The sequence below is a fragment of the Enoplosus armatus genome, chromosome 11, assembly GCF_043641665.1.
Source record: "Enoplosus armatus isolate fEnoArm2 chromosome 11, fEnoArm2.hap1, whole genome shotgun sequence".
Taxonomy (NCBI): Eukaryota; Metazoa; Chordata; class Actinopteri; order Centrarchiformes; family Enoplosidae; genus Enoplosus; species Enoplosus armatus.
Genome location: NC_092190.1, coordinates 18,521,262 through 18,541,088, shown reverse-complemented (window position 1 = coordinate 18,541,088; position 19,827 = coordinate 18,521,262). Strand labels below are relative to the sequence as shown.

Sequence of the window (19,827 nt, the reverse complement as noted above, 5' to 3'; positions counted from 1 at the left end):
TTTTGTGTAAGGTAATGATGATACAGCAACTATTATGTATATTTTTCAATTAAAAAAAAAGCCATGTTGATTTGCTAGGAGACACGTTGTCAACTCATCATAGCCCTAAATAGTCTATAAACTTTGATGCAAGACACGTTTTTCCCCTTTTCAACAAGGCCCTATGGCTTTGTTTATGCATTGTTTGTGGTTCCCTTTACAACAAACATTTAGGAGGATGCGTTTTATGGTGAAGCTGTTATTCCACTTGGAAAGTGGAAGCTTACAATGAAGGCTAACATACTAGTGGAAGCTTGCTAACATTAACCCTGGTTCTTAATAGGCTGTACTTTTACGTAATGTGATGTCAATCAAGTCATCGGCAGCTGCTGCACAGCTCAGGGTTGTGTTAGCTAACACTGTCACTGCAGAGAAAAACTAAACTAAACTAAAACTAAACTTAAATATCTTCTTTTTGCTAATTCAAAATGTGAAAGTCCACAAGTCAAAATAAATACTGATGATATATACTGATTATTCTTCACTGAATTTAATTTCAGTTTGATTTGAATCAGGGCCACCCCTAGACTTTGGGGTTTTGGTTTGGGGGGCCCCCTCATTGTAACATGTTGCCAATTCACATGGTACTGAACCAAGTTGTGTAATGTAAGCAACACTATCTTTAAATAGACTACAGTAAATACAGTATTTCTCTATAACCCCCATCCCTATGAATGGGTTGGAGGGTAGGGCCTTTTGCTTGACCTGGTTAAAGTTTGATGCATAGTTTAGTGTAATATTCTCATTGGAAAAGACTAAATCTCACCTGTAATCACCAAAGAACATATACCGTATATCTCTGTGGTAATTACATTGTCTGAATCGGATCAGGTCAGTTTTTGTTTGTGTTGAACAGTACAGGAACCTGCTCTTCCCCCTCATCTCCATCACCTTCTCTCTTTCTTTTTCTCTCATATAAAATACTCTCTTATGAAGTATGATTTATACTATGGCTTGGCTGAAGACTTGATGGTTATTTACAGAGGGATGTGCATCCATATTGCCCAGTATGCCCAGCTCATTTTAAACATTTTAAATTCAATATTTGATCAATAGTCAAGCCATTGCTTTCCATCTTGCATAAGTCTAGAGTAACTAAACCTGGACTGAGACTAGATAATCTATCTTGTTTTAAAATCACGTGTGTGCAAGCACGCGTGACCAATTATCTTTTCAAAGCTGGCGTTTATCAAGTGTGATAAATAGTTGCATTTCACTCTCACTTTTGTCAGGCTCAAAGTCACAGAACACAGCCCTGGAAGTGGCTAGCAAGCAAGCAAGACACAGACAGACCAAGAGATGCACTGTCCAGCTAGGTTAGCAAGACAGACAGACAAGAGAGAGAGAGACACTGCAAGCTAGCACATCAACTTAGCGTTACTGTTATTTGCTGACATCAAACTTGTAGAGAACACAAGTTTACCTGATTGTTGTTCCCACAATTCACTCCTCTGAGCTTCACATAACTCAACCGACATTTATTTTTACCAGGCATAATGTGAAAACAGATGGAATTAATTTTGTGCAATTGCTAGAATCATTTGTTGATACATCTGATTAGAGCAAATTAGACTGCTGTAGACTGCAAATTAGACCAGGCTTGCTGTTGTGAATGCATATTCCTCTGTGTTTCAGACTGAGTGATATTTGGCCACGTATTTCAGTTTTCTACGTTGTGAAAGGGTATGGGATGACTAGGCTCATACTGTTTACTGTTTTATATATGTTTGCGCAGCAACTCATGAATACTACATGCACTCTGAACCTCAGCAGTCGCTTCTTTTAAGGTGCAGTCATTACACGTTGTGGAGAAGATAATAGAATAAATGAAGTGTGCCACTTCTCAAATCATCTTTGTGGTTACAATTCATAATTTGAATGCACTCTTTCCTTGCCAATGTATCTTTCACTGTATTATTCCTCATTTGCTGGAGACGGCATACAAGAGGTATGTTTTCATTAATGCCAGTATTCAGTAATATTAAGTATAGATCACAGAAAATGAAAACCTTTTCTAAGTACCTACTGTAAAGGATATTATTTACACAAACAATATGTTTGCAGACCATAGTTTTAAGGTCACTACATGTACTTTGCTATTGACTCATGTTGTCAGAGGTAGCACTGCATAGCTCTTGATATGTGAAAAGCATCAAGCAGGCTCAATGGCAGATATACAATCCCTGCAGCACTCTGTGTTTGCCAAGAGGGAAAGCTGATCATCTGCCGTCTTTGAGCAGATATAAGGATTAGTTTTGAATATCTTCAGCTCGGCATGTAGTCATTTTGCATACTGCTTCACAACAGGGAAGCGTGCTAGTTACCGTAGCACGCGATGAATAATAATGCACAGGTCACATGGGGTCCACACACAAGCTTAAGAATGGGTAAACAGAGATGGCTGGAAGCAGCGTTCGTTTTTTGACCCACCTGTCAAGTGCTGACAATTTAAAAAAAAAAAAAAAAAAAAAAAAAAAAAAAAAAAACCTTCTACCTCAAAATATTTTTTTTACCAGGCATCATTTTAATACACATTTTTGTTGTGCTGCATGTTGTAATAGTTTTTTTTAATTTACATAGATGTGGAAAGGTTTGCAGACGTTCATATAGAGAAAGGATGTAGCCATATATAGATACACTATACATTTGGATATGAACTTTACTATCTTTAATACACATCCTCTAGTCTATTTTTGCCCACTTCCTGTTAATTCCTGTCCAGCTGTTGGTCTGCTGAGAATTCAAGTCATGTCAGTCAGGAACCTGTTTCATACAAACTCATTCTTTTCTTTGATTTGATTTGATTGACATGGCAGTCAGAAGGGACAGAGAAAGTACTGAGCCATTCAAATGCTAATGCCTTAGAAAAATAGGAGGCAGTGACAATGCATCTATCCAAGCAGGCAAATTTTACCAGCATGTGGCTCTGTGGCAGGTGGGTGTAATTCTGGTCATTTTCAACCTGCACCTTCTCCACAGCCATTGCCATCATGATGGCTGATTGTATTCACTGTTTCGTCATTTCATTGTTGAGCTTTACGTGCCTCTTCTTTGCCAGCAGTGCTGCTCTCTAATCCACCCCAATATGTCTGGCACAATCTCACACGTATAACCCTCAAAATAACCAAAACACATCCTGGTCCTCTAAATTAGTTTGACATAAATGTTTTGCTTTCACAGCTAGCGGCTCATATTCACAGAAAATGTGGTTTTAAGGCAGCGGCAGATGGAGTGACCTATGTGACATTTAGCTCACACACAAAATAGCCTATAGCATAGAATAGTTTGCTGTCTACTGAAGGTATGTGAAAGGAAGTGTTTTAACCACTTTTCAGCTGTGACTATCAGTTTGGCCTTCATTACATGACATTACATGACATGAATGGTAGGCGACGTCATTGGTAGGCAGCTTAAGAGTGCTACTATACAGCCAAGGTTGAAACTGAATGTAATTATGCTTATAATTCACTTCATTCCCACACCTCAAGCTCAGGCTGAAATGTAGTGTGTATCCTGATGTGGAGGAAAGACATTTCAATGGGAAAAATGCTTTTTCACTGCAAGTTTCTAATTTAGTTTATCCTTGCATGCTAATTACATAAAACGTAAGTAATTCGGAGCAGAACAAAGCAAGATAGATGCCATGGTTTTGTGTTATGTCATAATCACCACCACATTATGTCAGCGATTAGCCAATCAGCTGCAATTGTCAAGCTGTTGTCCAGCATTGTCAAGATTCAGGCAGTTACATTGGTCTCCAGTGGTTGGTTAGGGAACAGAAATCGGTTAGAGCAGTGTCCGACTGAAGATGGAAATGGAGTGTAACGAGTTGAAATCAGGCAAGGTCTCTTGTTAAATTGAGCTGCAAATGCATTTTGGAATTCTGGATACAGCCACAAAGTGACAGTTGTGTATTTCTGTATTTTTGTTTGCATGTACGCGCGTACAGTATGTGTATCTTCACATGTATGTTTCTGCGCATACTGCTTACTCTGCACATCTGATAGATTTACTTTTTGTCATTTGGAAAAATGAAATCCTTGTCTTTTGATTTTTTCACATCTCTTGAAATTAAAACAACTCCCCCTAAATTAAAGTACAGAGTGAAGGAGCTCCTGCTATTTTGCCATAGGTGTGCAGACAAACATAATGAGAGCTGTAAGGCAGTACAGATTGAGGCACTCCGTTAACTATCAACAGAATACACCTCTGAGCTTTTCAGAAAGTTGGATCAGAGGATTCTTCAACATATAAGCCCTCCCATCCACATGAACATTTTGTATTTACTTGAAAATCATAAACTGGCAGCGTTACATTTCCTGCAAAACCTCTTAGCCAATGCAAATGAATTGTATATGAACATAATGTTTAGGCGACAGAGTTATATCTCCGAGGTTTATGTGAGTGCAGTAATAAGCTCCCAGGTAGGAACCAGAATTTTAAAACTTGTAACGCATGACACAGACATTTTGGAATTGTTAGGACCTTGCTTATCTTTCTGACTTGTTTGGTGGTTTGAAAACTCTCTCTGTGTTAAAGAGGTTTGTCTCCAAAGGGTAACTTAAGGTCTGTCTGTGTATCTTGGTGGGCATAAAATGACTTGGTTTGTGAAAATCCTTCCAGCAGGCATTGTTGGAAACGTCCATTTTCTGTGCAGTTTGAAGCTATATAGTTTCAGCAGTTAGAGAGCAATTTGGCTCCATACTACATCACTAAGCTCTTTTTGTCTCACTGAGCAAGAGCGGCATACATGTGTTTGGTTAGGTTGGAAATCATTCTGCAGGATGACAACAATTAATCTTATTTTTTCTGACATTAAGGATCGCTTAGGATACTAATGCACAGCAGTAAACAGGGTTCTATTTTTAATTATGATCTATTGTGACAAAATTCTAATTTTCAACTTTAACTGTAATTATATCATGAAAATACAGTGGCTTTTAATATTTGAATATTCATGCATGAACACAATATACATACATATCTGTCAAGATCCATATATTTGGTTTTCAGAAGAATATATTCTTATATTCCCATATTATGCTCATTTCAGTTCTATATTATTAATTCAGGACTCCACTAGAGTAGCTTTGCATGATTCACAGTAATGCAGCCCCTCAGTTCACTATCTCTCTGAAACAAGCCGTTTTAGACAAACTGAACAACCTCCAAAAACCTGAAGAGTAGACCTGAGCAGAGCGGTCAGACTGAGTTGGTGGATGAGTGCGTCCCTGTACTTGGTGGGTGTGCTGTGTGTTGAGCTGATGACCTGCTGGGGGCGTGGCTGAGTGCGGTGACTATATAGTTGTGACATCACAACTTTATGGAAGTCCTGACAGCTCGTTTAAAGGCACAGTTTCTGAAAAGGGGCTGTCCGCATTTCTCTATGGACGGAGCATTTTGATACTTGATCACAGTATTTGTATATCACCTAGAGCTGCTTTATAATCAAAAAAGGCAAAGAAGATTTCACTTTCTACAGTACCTTTAAGATGTATCCTAGAATGATGAAAACATAATTTGTCTGGCTCTAATACTTGGACTCATGATTTTATGTCTTATCTAGCGTAGAGTCTAGAGAAATACTTGCACATTCATAGTGTAACAAAACCTCTAGGTGTGCCTGACAGTCAGTTTTCTAGTGGGTGAATAAATGGAAACTAGAATTGCCACAAAACGATAAATGTCATATTCCATACTTTCTTTGAAGTTTATTGAGCTCCAGCTCCTTGCTACCCCAGAATCCTTTCACCACTATAAACCCGTGAGGAGTATTAATAAATACCATAGCAGGCTCTCTCTGATCATTGAAGACCAGTCTACTGGGCATTTACCATTTCAATACCTTTGTGTTTGCTTGCTCTCGCCTCAAAAAATGAAAATTCAGTAATTTCCACTCAACCCCCCGTCAGTCAAAACTCCTCTAAGGGATATATGAAAACCAAATACACAGAAAGTTCACCCCTGTAGTTCATCTCAGCCCTCTCTGTAGCTGTGAAACGTAAAAGGGCCATCATTTTACAGCCTGCTCATTTTAATATCAATGACAGTGTTCTGTACACACTTCAGTGGAGTTTATACTCTAGCTTTACTTACATAGTCAAGCATTGTATGACTCTTATTTGAGTAAAATGAATAAAAACACTTTACCTTGAAGTGTGAAGAAGTGTAGTTAGTGTAGATGTTTAATGCCACTGGCTTGTTAGTCAACAGTTACTCACCACATTTCATTGCTATATTGTTCTTTCCCCTCACTTCCAAACTGTTTTTGATTTTCAGTTGACATATTGGTCTCCAACCTGCACTCAGTGCGATTTATATATTGCTCTCCAAACAATCCACATGCACCATTCATCTTAATGCGTCAGTGCGCTAGCAGGAAAGTTAGATACTGTAATGACAAATGGACTGTTGTTGGAAGTGTTTAAAAGTGTCTGATCCACTGACATTGCATCTCCTAAAAATCCAAACCATTCAGAAAGTAATGACAACTGAAGCCTTGATTGTTGTTCAGTTCCCACTGCGCTGTTGAATATAAATATACCCTGTCAAGAAAGGATTTGGTCCACTGCTGCAGCATTTCATAATGTCTTGAAATGGTTGGGAAAGGAAAGACCAAGGACAATCAATGCAAGCTTTTATCTTTTGGGCTGTAAGTTGACATTAATTAATGTTCAGTAGTGGCATATCAATCTTTGCGCAATTAAAGCTTTGTTTTGAGTGTTATACTTTCAGTTGTGCTATTCTGCTGAACGTTCATCATGCTATAATTAGCTGCTCTTTGTTCCTTTCTGTTGAAAGATTTGTGCTATACAGAGCATCATTACCAATCACAACATTCAGAAAATACATGGGAAATGACAATGTTGGCCCTTCCTGAGGGCTACCACCAGTCAATCAATGTGTCAAATGATGACTTTACAATGCAAGGCTGGTAATAATCATGCACGTCAGAAGTCTTTGATTGATGGGTCACAACTTATATGGAATGACTTTTTACTCTCCACCTGTTTATCTCCTGTGACATTTACAAATCAACACAGTGACATTTCTTTCAGTTGTTTTTCAGTTCCTGTAGTTTTTTCTTTAAATCATCTCCAATATATTCACACCACTTCCATTTCCATGTGGTAATTAATAGAGTCCACGACATGACAAGGGGAAAATTAATAAAGTAGTTTCCCAAATCAAAAAGTAATTTCCCATTCCACTTACCCTTCCATACCCCTTTTCTCTAATTCTCACTTCTTCTCTCTTTCTCTTTCCCCCTACAGAGCTCCTGTCAGCTTGCCACGAGCTCCGGTGCCGCTACGGCTGCGTCATGACGAGAAACGGCACCTTCTGTTTCTGTGCTGACGGCTTTGAGGTCGGCGAGGACGGGACGAGCTGCAGAGGTAGGATTCAGCTACGCTGGTGGGAGCTGCCCCCCCCTTTCCTCCCTCTTCCCCACCCCAATCTCTCCTTTTGCCATCGGCCAGACTTCCTTCAGATGAATAAGCAGGAGGTGCTGGGTATATGAGAACCATCTGTCTGCAGGCAGGGCCTCTTGTACAGTGCATTACACCCCCCAACACACATGCATAGACACATACTTTATATACAGCACACAATTTTTCGTTGTCTCTTTCTTTCCCTCTTTATGCTCTTCGTATGTGCCACAGCCCTGGTTTCTGACAGCCAGCGAGGAACACAGGATTGCTGTCAAAGGTGCCTCTAGAGTTGTAGTGTCTTACTTGGACTCTGCACATACCTTATACCGACGGCATGGCATACAATTGCATAATTATGCTGGAGGAAGGGGTTTAACAAAGTAGCACTGCTTCCTGAATTTGATCCTGTTTGGGGAAGACATGAGAGAGTGCTTTATAGGGTACAGCAGCTCCAAAAAAAGGCACATTGGTTGTAGAAGTAATTATGCTTGAGGTGCCAGAGTGAGGCCACATTAAGTATACTTTATGTATTTGGGTCATATTTGAGCACACCTAATTTGTTACAAATGACTCTCTTCCTTTTTTCCATAAGATCATGATGAATGTGCCATGTACGGCACATGCAGCCAAACCTGCACGAACACCTACGGGTCATACAGATGCAGCTGCACAGAAGGATACATCCTGCAGCCTGACAGGATATCTTGCACAGCCAAACAAGGTGAGCGGCACACTTGCATTGAGAAACAACATAATCTGCATAGTATGTAAGTTTCATTTCTAATAATAAACAGGGTGGTTCTGTTCAACCAGAGTGGAATTCTAGCATCTCATCGCCTTGGTGCTCACTAGCTTTGGTAGGGCAAGATTAATGTGGTTTAGCAGTGACCACATCTATCACCCACATGGGAATGGGTAGACATGGTCAGGCCAGGATAATGATAAAATTAATGAGCATGAGATTTTAAGTGGGAGCAGTCTGGAGTATTTTGTGTGGAGACAATGCCCAGCGTCACCCTGATTTATGTTAATGCCTGATGCTGGTAACAAATCTGTCCTGATGAGTAAAACAGCCTATTTAGAAATAAAACAACCAAAAGAGGTATTGTGTTTTGGTGGTCCGCCATCCACAAGTAGGTAAGCTTAACCTTGCGCGGTATATTTTTCTGTTGTGCATTGAACCATAAAGTGAAGCAGATGATTTTATTTTCGGGTGTTGTCACTATGGCATATATGGGTTGAAAATAGCTGGAGGCCCAACACACCTAGCTGGGGAGAACACCACTGTTGTAGCTTTTAATCAATGTGACTGGTGTCCTACCAGGAATAAACTGAATATGATTACCCATAAACTTAACTGAACCCAATGCTCACATGCATTAATATTAATTTAGCAGAGAGCGATAGTGGTACGGGGATAACTATGGGGTTACCATTAGTTGTAAAAGCTCATGAATATAAATTTCAGATAGAGCTCTCTGAGGCCAGTAGTTGAGGAGCAGCTGGGAATGAAAAACATATTAATGTGTTGAGTGTAAGATTGAAGTTAAAACTCTGCACCACAAATGTTCATTTTGGGGATTTAATCTTGATTTAATCTCTTCTCATTTGGCTCAAACTAAAGTGAAAGGTATAATATTTTGCATTCTATTTGTATTCCTAACATAAATCTGACTGAGCAACACCCTGATGGTTTTCATGTCTGCTTGATAACGCACTTCATTGACTCATGTTCAATACAAAACTGTAGATTATGGATTTTGAATGTTTGAAATTGAATGTTGCAAAAATAAATGTATTACTTTCTCATTGTATCATTATATATATTTTCTAACTTCAATTCAAATACCTACAATGTGTTAGTCTTTCTCTCCTTTCTAGCTTTCCCGCACTGTCCCCATTTGTTCCTACTGAAAACTTCAATCATCAAAAATGTCGCAAATACATTTTTTTTAAGCCAAGTCGTTTCCTAAAACAGCTGCACTTTTTAGCAAATGCACTGTTTACTTAACAGGAGTGCATTTGTTGCATTAGTGCTACATCAGCTAACATTTCCCATGCTTGATTAAGAGTCGGGGCAGACCTCTATCAGAGAGCCTGGTCAAAGCCCCATCTACCCCCTAGCGTGGCAGAAAAATGTCAGCCTGACTACTAAAAGTTGATTCCGAGGGTTAAGGGGAACCAGTTATGTGAGCAGACATTCTGATTTATTGCCTGTATTAGGGGAGTAGCCCTTGAGTTGAACTATTTTAGGGGTTGAACCTCATGTCAGAGAATGTGCACGGTCAATTAAGCCCATAAAGCAGCTTATCACAGTTTTTCTGAGCCCTTCTCTGCTGCTGGGAGCCGAGACTAGACAGTTCATGGTGGTAAAAGTCAAGTCCACCATTTGACTCAATGTTTATGTTTCTCGATTTGTTAGTTAATAAATCACCTCTGAAACACATTTTTGTGTGATTGTTTTGATGCTGTTTCATTCGATGTTAGAGATAGAATATACATTTCTTTCTTTCTTTCTTTCTCTCTGAGTCTGTGTGCAATTCATGCTTTCTACTAGCCTGGGAACCAGACGAATCTGCAAACTTATGTTTTATTTCCTCTGGCGGTTGCGTTTGCTCCCCTCTTGTTCAGGCCAATCACAAACATTTATCTAATATGGGGCGGGTTTGATACAATGACATGATGTATCAGATGTGGAACGTGCTGTTGAGTCCATTATTGCGTCAGTATTAAACAAAGTGGATGACGTATTTTCTCTAAGAGAGAAACAAACAAGTACACTTGAGGCTTTTGTTGATAAGAAAGATGTGTTTGCCTTACTTCAAACAGGATTTGGAAAATGTTTAATTTACCTTTTGTTGCTCTGATTGGTTATAGATCTATCCAACTGCGTCCAGAGGCATTTTCGTCTGCGTCTGTTGATATTGCCCCTTGGAAATTAAAGATTAACTGAGACTAATTCACGTTTTGTGGTTGGTCTGGCGATGTCGGGCTGCGGATGGTGAAGGAGTCTTTCTCACCAAGGAATTCTTGCTGTCTTTCTTTGTTTCTATTCTTTCTCTGTGTTTGTGTGTTGTGTATGTTCGCTGTCATTTAAATTCATATTTGGACATTTTTTCCCTATATTCCTTTTTTTTTTTTACATGTAATCTTGTCTCGCTTTGCGGTCAGTTGGTACAAATTGTGCTGCAAAAATAAATGAACAAAATGATACCTTACACATTTTCCCTTCCACTCCAGATCCTGGTGACAGCCGTCCAATACTTCTCATTGGTGGTTCAGATCGTATTGTCATCACCGATCTAAATGGAACAGGCCTCCAGCCCCTGAGGTCTCTGAGTGTAAATGGAACACTGGCATTGGATTTCCAGCACAACCAGGAAAGTGTGTGCTGGGTTCTGTCTACAGAGTCCTCTGGGCAACTCCGCTGTGCTGAAACAAGGAATCTGCGTGGATTCACACGGGAACAGGAAATAAGAACACAACAAAGTTTGCAACGTACGTTTTCAGCTGTTCATAGTTTCCCTCTCTTACAGTACATATGCCTTCCCTTCCTTACATAAATTTGAGTGATTATCTGCTCTCAAATTCATGAACACTCTCACCTACAATAATATATTTTCAGCTGAGATACACATCACCCAGCGCTCTTTCACACACACACATATGCTACCCCTGTTTATCTTTCTCTCTCACACTCTTACACTTACCTGTGAGCCCTCTCTATCTCTCGCTTCATTATCTGTGTGGTTGAAGGCAGGTTAGCCTCAGCGGTTATGGCCGCTCACCTCTACACCTACAGCTGTCCTTCAAACCTGCAGGATACACCGGCTTCACTACTTCAAAAGTGCTCCCTTTCCCTCATTTCAGTCGATCTGGTCCAGAATCTCACAAATGTCAAACATCATGTTTTTGAGGCTTTGAGTCAAAGCCTAAATGATTACTGTCATTGTCTACAGTTTAACACTGGTGCATTCATTCAGAACACCTGCATTTTTACATTTCAAGATCAGGTACTCATGGTGAGTACCACTTAGCCTTCAAAAGCTTTTGTATGTCTTCAAGGCCTCTCGTGGAGCTTTGGAAATGTAAAAAATTACATCATAAGGATTATCTCAGCTCGTGCTTGGAGTCTAGCTATTTTGAACAGAAACATTTTACATGGAGTTTGAAAGGTGCAGACATTTACCAGGCAGGGAGGATCTGACAAAACATGCTATTGACTTGCATGATGGGAAGTGTAGGACCCAATATTGTTGGAGTTGGACTTAGGACTGAAAGTTGGAATATCACATCCTCTGCCGCACTGATTTTGATTCTTTTTTTAAAAATATGTCAATTTGGTAGTCATTGAAAGTGTAAACATGTAAAGTGTATTATATATTTTTATTCAAGTGTTTTACGCAAGAATCTAACCCCTGTTTGCAATTGCAGATGTGGAGCATATGGCCATTGACTGGCTGACAGGCAACTTCTATTTTGTTGACCGCGTCACTGACAAGATATTTGTTTGTGACCATGGTGGGGACACGTGCGTCACTATCGTACAGCTAGACCTGCTGAATCCTAAAGGAATAGCTCTGGATCCTCTCATGGGGTGAGTGCTCTGTAGCCTATATTCAGAAATACACCATTTCTGAAAGCACTGCAAGGCTCATTTATCATCATGCATCTTTTGTTAAAGAAAAAAAAAGTCACGGAAGAAGAGAAAAGAATATTCACTATGCATAACAATTGACTTGTCTGGAAGAATGTGAGTGAGTTACAATGAAGGGATTTAAATGATTCCCTGTCCTTCGACTCAGCCCTTTTCTCTTTGAGCTGTGTAATTTGGCGGATAGCTGGTGATGCTTCAGACAGCTTCTACTGTCGAGACATTCATTTATATTCCCTGATTTCACCCCACATCCCTCAGTAGAAAATGCCCCTGCAGAGCTTTCCATTACAAGATTTTTGTCTCCGTAGAGATCACAAAAAAGCTGTGCAGCTGTGGAGTAAAAAATATCCCCATGCTGCTTACAGTGAAAACTAAAACATTTACAGCATACGGCCAACAGTGACAGAGGGCACAGTGTTGGGGAACTTATGGTGTGGGTTTCTTAGCAGTTTCCTGTATCATCATGCAGAAAAACACACAAACAAAATAAATCAAATAAAATTTAAATAAACTGCATGCAGCAGCTGTACCAGAATGTGAACCAGTTATCAGTACCTCAAACCCTTCACTGCCCTCTTATTTCCAGTCAGCAAGAGAAGAGCAGGGCCATTTTATTACAAGGACACAAGGACAGGCACCAAACTTGGAGACGGAGCATGTTTTTAATGATACACCTTTTCTGATAGAGATTTTAGAAACCGTGATCCACTTGTGATAATGATACACCTTTTCTTTTTAGTTCTGGAGCCCACAGCACAGTAATGACCGAGATGCTTCCATTGTTACGGAAGTATTTTGCATGTGCACCAATTCTGTTAAACTGTGTCATGACCAGCCCCCATAAGGCCAAGACAATGTCAGCCTTGAATCGTAACATGTAATTAATTTGATCATTGAAGCTGAACTACATTACTTCTTTGTGGATTCCCAGTGTACAAACTGTACTTTATTCAACAGCCTGGCTCACCGCTGTAAGTCATTAGGTCTAATCAACATAATTAGCTGCTGGTTTCTTAATTACATGGCAAGTTTTGATTTGGTTGGCAGCGTCACTGTGGGTCGGCCACAGGAAAGCAATATGGCTTATGGTAAATACACTGTACCTCAAGCTGGCTCCCTCTGAATCACCTCAGATAAGTTAGGCTGGGTTTTCAGTGATTTCATCGCAATCATACATGACTCACAGACCTATAAGTGACCATTCTGCTGTGTGTATAGAGGGATGATAGTATAGATATAGAGGATGCTGGTCCACAAGGGAGCCGGACTTGCAGGCTGCTGGCAAGATTGACTGTATTAGACACAGAAGTTTTCCTGCCTCTAATTGGTGAGACATGGGTACAGCTGTTTCTGAAGAAGCGAGTCTGAGAGAGGTCTGCCAGCCCGGAGCAATGGAGTGAAAACAAAGGAAATCAGGGAGGTGTTAGATAGCAGTATAGTGTGAGGAACAGTGTTTATAGAATATGCTGTGTCGTGCTGTTTGGCACTCCTTTGTTATTATTTGATTTTCTCTCTCACTGCCTTTCTTACTATCAGATAAGGCATTTTAATTTTGCCTTTTGATGGACCACATTTTCTTTTTTTAAAAAAGCTTTTTGAAGGAGAGTGTGATTGATGGTGTGGTTTGTTCATCAGCTAAAATTCTTATCAGCACTACAAAATAGAAGCTACCTGTGAGTCCCATTTTTCTTTCAAAATGTATACTGTATACCATGTACAGTACATCCACGACTGGTAAGGATGTACTGTGTTTTTGAAAATCCAATGCAATCATGTTTGACAAGATTAGTGAAGCCTAGATGATGTAAGGAAAGTATTGTAGATTCACAATACACAGTGTGTGTTGGTCAGTACAAGAATCCAGATTCTGTATTAACATTACACCACTGTGTCAATCCTGTCCCCTGGAAATTAAGTTTAAATACTTTTAATTTGTTTTGCCAAATAATGGGAATCTTTAGTCTTACTGTAAAAATTAAGACGCTCAAACATGGGTACTGTATATGGTCAATAAAAAAGAGTTATAGGTATGCTAACAGCTCTGTGAGGCTGTGCTTTGGCACAGCAGTGTTTTGAGCTAAATGCTAATGTCAGCATGCTCACAACTGCAACATGCAGATGTCTAGCAGGCCTAGCATGTTCACCATGTCCACCATCTTAGTTTATCATGTTAGGGTGCTAACATTTGCTCATTAGCACTGCACACAAAGTAGACAAATGAATTAAAACAAATAAAAAATTTGACCCGATGATGGCGCTAGATTAAATATTAAGGTATCCCCAAAGTTATTACAATTCACCCTGTGGAGACCATGAATGTATGCGTCAATTTTCATAGCAATCCCTCTCATGGTTATTGAGATGACTAAAACCCAAAAATGTCGAACCCCCAACCCGCTCTAACCAGCTTTACCTCCTGTGCAACAGTGCTAATATAAGTGAAAGAATTGTTCTGGATTTTTCCAGAATTGTAATAGAAAACACTCATCTAATGAAAGCCATTATTTTACAGTAGAGTTAATTTTCTTCAAGAGAAAGAAATGCTGCCCTACTGTGTTAAAGGATGAACTTTCACTTCTGATGAAATGGAATTTGCTACTAACGGCAGATACTTGTAGTTGTTCACAAGGTCAGAGTACTAAAGTCAGTTCTATTATCATAGATGTTTGATTGCAATGGTGTGTTTCAGTCTGAAACTGCAAATCTGAACAAAGCAGCTGAAGGAGATGAACTATTTCCTGCCACTGCTGTATAAAATGCTATATATATGTATATATGCTTTTCATTCATTATCAGTTTCAACGGAGTCGATTCAGCCTTCTGTTTCACCATAAGACACATGCTATTTTTCACCGGTCCCAAGCAGTTTATTTTATCAGGGGTGTTCATTTCCTGAATCCAACATGGATCTCGTTGTAGCTGCAGAATTCACAAGTACAGCATCAGCACCATCCTAATCCCAGAAAGCTATCATTTGTATGCCACGTGGAGGTGCACCTGTTTGGGGAGCTGGGTTCTTTGCTGACGCTGACAGTTTTTCAGCGGAGCCTGGTCTGGGGTTCAAAGGGCAGCCCATATTTCCCCTGTCTTGACTCGTGCAGATTAAGTTGGCTTCCCACCGCTCTCTGGCTGTAGCTCGTTATCATTGGAGACTGTCGGTGCTCCGTCCTCAGAGCCACAGCAAGACAGCATGGCAAGCCTTCCATTTTAATTACTGTATGTGCAGACCTGAGCAGATTTGAATACTTAAAGTGACAGTCCATGAGATCTGAACATTTAGTTAAAGGACATCTCAGTTATTTGTCTGATGTTATTCAGCGCCTATTGTAAGAAACAAATAACACCTGTTTTCCGTTAGTGCTCAGTATCAGTCTCACATTCCACCGGCTCCCTGTGTCTTTTTGAATTGATTTTCAAGCCCTCCTCATGATTTTTTGAGGTACTAAATGGTTTGGCTCCTCTGTGCATCACACATTGTCTATCATTTTATGTCTACTCACATACCCTGAGGTCCTCTGCAGCATGCCTTCTAAACATCCCCAAAATTACCACAAAGGAAATGGGAAACGCTGCTTTCATTGCTTTTGCCTCCAGGTTATAGAGCCTCTGTCTATCAGTGAGGCAGCATCACTGGGCCTTTTTTTAGAAGGCATTTAAAAACATTCTGATAATGTTTTTGGAAATCTTGCTTTAATTTAACATTCATTCTACACCCCTTTTAAGTACTGTTTGAATTTATTTGTATTTATTGTTATTGCCTTGCCTATTTTTATTTTATAAGGCACCATTAAGTTGCGCCATTATATGAAACTTTTACATTATATTTCATTTTATTATCACAGCTATGCATATCCTCCTCTACTGTTGGTGTGAAACGTTTGTTCTGGAATTATCTGCTGATATCCTTTTGCAGTTAAGTAGTTAGCACTCCTTTCTTCAAAAACTACTTGGGAAACTTGGGTTTAGGAAGTTGTGTTCGTGGTTAACGAAAACCAATGTTGACTAATGGTAGGAAATGGGTTATGAACAGCAGCCTATAGTGTCAAACTCAACTATTCACTGTTTTGCAGTTCTATAACAACAACATCTCACTACAAAACAACATTTTTGCTAATTTTGACCACTAGGGAGTAAAAAAAAAAGACTCCAACAAACTTGCATGGTTATGGCTAATCTGTTAACAGTTATGGGAAATAAGAAAGTGCATTACCTCAACGTGAGGTACAGTATTTTCATATTGAGCTACCTCTTCTCCACTACATTTTGTTTTACTCCAGCTGTTACTAGTTACTGCACTTTTCAGATTGAGTTTTAACATGTGAAACAAATGAGACATAGCAACACCTGGAGCACTAATAAGCATTTAAAATGCACAACTTATGCTTAGGTGAAGCATACTTTCTCCATCACTGCCTGTTAGCCCTAACAATTGCCCACATCAAGCAGAAACAGAGAATAAAGAGAAAACTTTAAAGAGAGTGTTTGTGCCACCTCATAAATGTAAGACAAATATTCAGTTTGTGCTCCACCCACCCCCTGAGAAAAATATCCTGGGCTTTAGATTGCTAGATGCCCAACTTTCTTCATTATCCACTCCTTTGGCAGATGCCCAGCATGACATTTCATTTCATGTCGTGCTGGGCAGGTAGCATACAGTTGGCACTGAGAATGAATTGGATAAAAACAACATATCGACTGCAACGATTCTTTGGGATTGTCACAACAGAGGGCTTTTTTTTTTCTAACAAAAGCTGACGTCATCAGAATAATTACAAAAATGCTATAAACACATTAGATTCTCTACCCATCGGGGCTTAATTGCAAGTAAAAAATGTTGCTGGGTGTCTGAGAGGCCATTCTTTTTCACATTCGAAGCAGGCCCACAGCAGGTGCATAGCTACAATTGAGAGAGACGTGCAGGCAGGGGCTTTATGCTGCTGTTTTATACTTTCTCTCATTTCCTCTTGAGAGATGAGTGTAGGTTTGAAACCTTCGTGACTCAATGCTTGGGACTGATTGTGGGTTGAGCTTTGCTGACATAGCCACTAATCGAATATCAACACCTGATCATAATTAGAGTCTGACAACCAAGTGATGTGGCTGGTCTAACTGAATTAATGATTCTGCTCTGGTAATTGTCATCATTGTATGGCTCCTTTTAATGTAGGTGACACAACATAATGTACGCCAAAGGTAAAAAACATTTTGTGCAGAATCAGTTACATTTTAATAAAACTGTATTGCCCTTGTACTGCAGTGTCGAGCTAGTTAGCTCTAGTTTTACAATATAAGTATGATGAAAAAATGTAGGGTCAGATTGTTATTCATTCTAACAAAACACTGGACACTTACCATTTGTTAGATTTATGTTTTATAATTATTGGCAGTAACAGTATGTTTCAATTTAAACCTTAAATGAGAAAAGGCTTTGCAGATGTGGACTAAACCAATGTTTTTGGCAATTTGGTAAAACACAGCAGAACCACTACATTGTCAAGAACCAACACTCAAGAGCAGCTCCCACACAACATGCCAGTTGTGAATGGGACTTTAGTTTAACATAATCTGAAACCCCTTAAAAACTACGTAGCTAATGATATGCTAACTCTCAGCCTCAGAGGTAACACTGGTACTGTAGGTAGTAAGCTTGTTAGCCATGCATGACAATGTTTGCAGCTTATGTTAGAGCAGATAAACACCCAATTTAAAAAATAAATAACACACCTCACCCCCAAACTGTTTAAATGCTCAGTATCTGGAGCAAAGACTGAGACCCTGCTCTCCCAACAAAGTAGACAACATCCTTTACAACAATTAATCATTGGAACACTCTCATCCACTACAGAATGCTCTTCTTTACTGACTATGGGAACGTGGCCAAGGTGGAGCGGTGCAACATGGACGGCACCAACCGGACGCGGCTGGTGGATTATAAAATTGAGCAGCCCACTGCTGTGGCATTGGATGTGGTCAAGAAGCTGGTGTACTGGGCAGACGCCTACCTGGATTACATCGATGTGGTGGATTACCACGGCAGGAACAGGCACACCATTATCCATGGGAGCCAAGTGAGTGTCACATTTCAATGTAAGCGCTGCTTTTTGTCTTCCGTGGGCTCCACATCATAAGGAGCCATTGTGGACAAACGTCAGTGGGAATCTGAACAGACAATAGGGTTCCCTTATCAGTACTTTCTCCCTCTTCATTTGAGAGACTCCAAATTGTTACATGAGAGGGGGTTTCTAATTTTCTGATTTAGGGCACCGTGCTTTATCATTGCTAGACAGGTGGTACATTCTCTGCTTGTTGTTATAATTCACTCTTCATTTTCATAGAAAAGGTCTTTTGAATATGGAATAGAAGGTTTATTAAATTGAAGGAATTGAGGCACATGTGGGGCTGTCTTCCAAATGAGCATATCAATAGTCTCTTTCCTGTAGTAGGTTTTTGAGGCCTTTCATCACAGATTATGACTATTCATTAAAAGACCCTTTCAAGCAACTTCGACTAGATATTCACCTTTTATGAGGAAAGAAAAACCAGCATTTCAAGCACCTTATTATGAATGCAGGTGTTCTTTGCATAATTTTTGCCTCCTCCATTAGCTTGTGGCCTCATTAGACAGAGGATCTTCACGTCATTGCATCTACATGACAAATGGCATGCAGCTCCTTTCTACATCTATTCCGTAGACTGTATGGTCTTTCCTGTCATAGCAAATGGTATCAGTGGTCAGAGGTAACAACTTTGCAATCTGTATGTTTTAGTCAATTCCCCTAAATTTGTCTACATTTCCTCACAGTAAAAATTACCTTTCAAAAAAATCTTCTACTCTGAAAATGTCTTCCATTGTCCCCTGGATCCTGTCTGGTTGATTCAGGTACATGTGCTGTAGGTAGATATGCATTTACAGTACATGCACATCCTTTTTAAGTAGTATTTGTCAGGTTGCTTTGAAAGCTCCCATATAAAAGTAGAATGCAGAGGCCAAATTCCATAGAGGGAGACGGTTGAGTGGTTTGTTTGTTATTTATTTATTTATTCTGACGCATGTTTCTTGGTGCCCCTGATGTTAAGGTGTGACCCAGTGAGCTTAGGTGTACTTCCTGTGAACACAGCTCATCCAGCCATGTCGCTTTGTGTAGGTGTCAGCCTGCTAAATGTAGCATGGAGGCTGTGGTGTCAGGGCCAGTGGCCTCCTCGTGGGGTCCAGCTTTTGACCCCGTCTGGGCTGCCTTATATAAAGACAGCCGTACCAACCTCCCCCACCCCCCTCATGGTTGCTGCATGATTAAAGATAAAAGTCCTCTCATTAATTTATTTTTGCTATTGTTTTCTTTGTGTTCCTCTGGTGGTTTTATTTATTTTTGGCTTCACGGATGATGTAAAAAACCCCACCATGGATCTTCTTGTTTTTCAGGTGTCATACATTTATGCATTAGCTGTGTTTGAGGACTACCTCTATGCTACCTACTCTGACCCTTCCAAAGGGAGTTCCACTGTGGAGCTGCTGCAGATCCACAGGTTCAACATCACAACGGAGAGCAGGACACTAGCCAGCCTGGGGAATACTAGAAGACTCCGTGTTTACCACAAACTCACCCAGCCAAAAGGTAAAGTACATTTTCTGTATAGCTTAACATGTGCAAGTATGTGTCAGTATCTTCCCCATCTCATGACTCACAAGCTGGAGTCTGTGTT

General features: G+C 39.9%; 1 protein-coding gene across 1 annotated transcript in view; it reads left to right on the top strand.

The window, feature by feature from the left end:
• Positions 1-19,827, top strand: part of lrp1bb (low density lipoprotein receptor-related protein 1Bb) — a 219,538-nt gene that overhangs the window by 84,079 nt on the left and 115,632 nt on the right. Inside the window, exons 4-9 of the mRNA XM_070914847.1 lie at positions 7,314-7,433; positions 8,062-8,190; positions 10,710-10,967; positions 11,904-12,066; positions 17,972-18,194; positions 19,547-19,739. Of these exons, the coding sequence (XP_070770948.1) occupies positions 7,314-7,433; positions 8,062-8,190; positions 10,710-10,967; positions 11,904-12,066; positions 17,972-18,194; positions 19,547-19,739 (1,086 nt within the window). The remainder of the gene's footprint in view (positions 1-7,313; positions 7,434-8,061; positions 8,191-10,709; positions 10,968-11,903; positions 12,067-17,971; positions 18,195-19,546; positions 19,740-19,827) is intronic.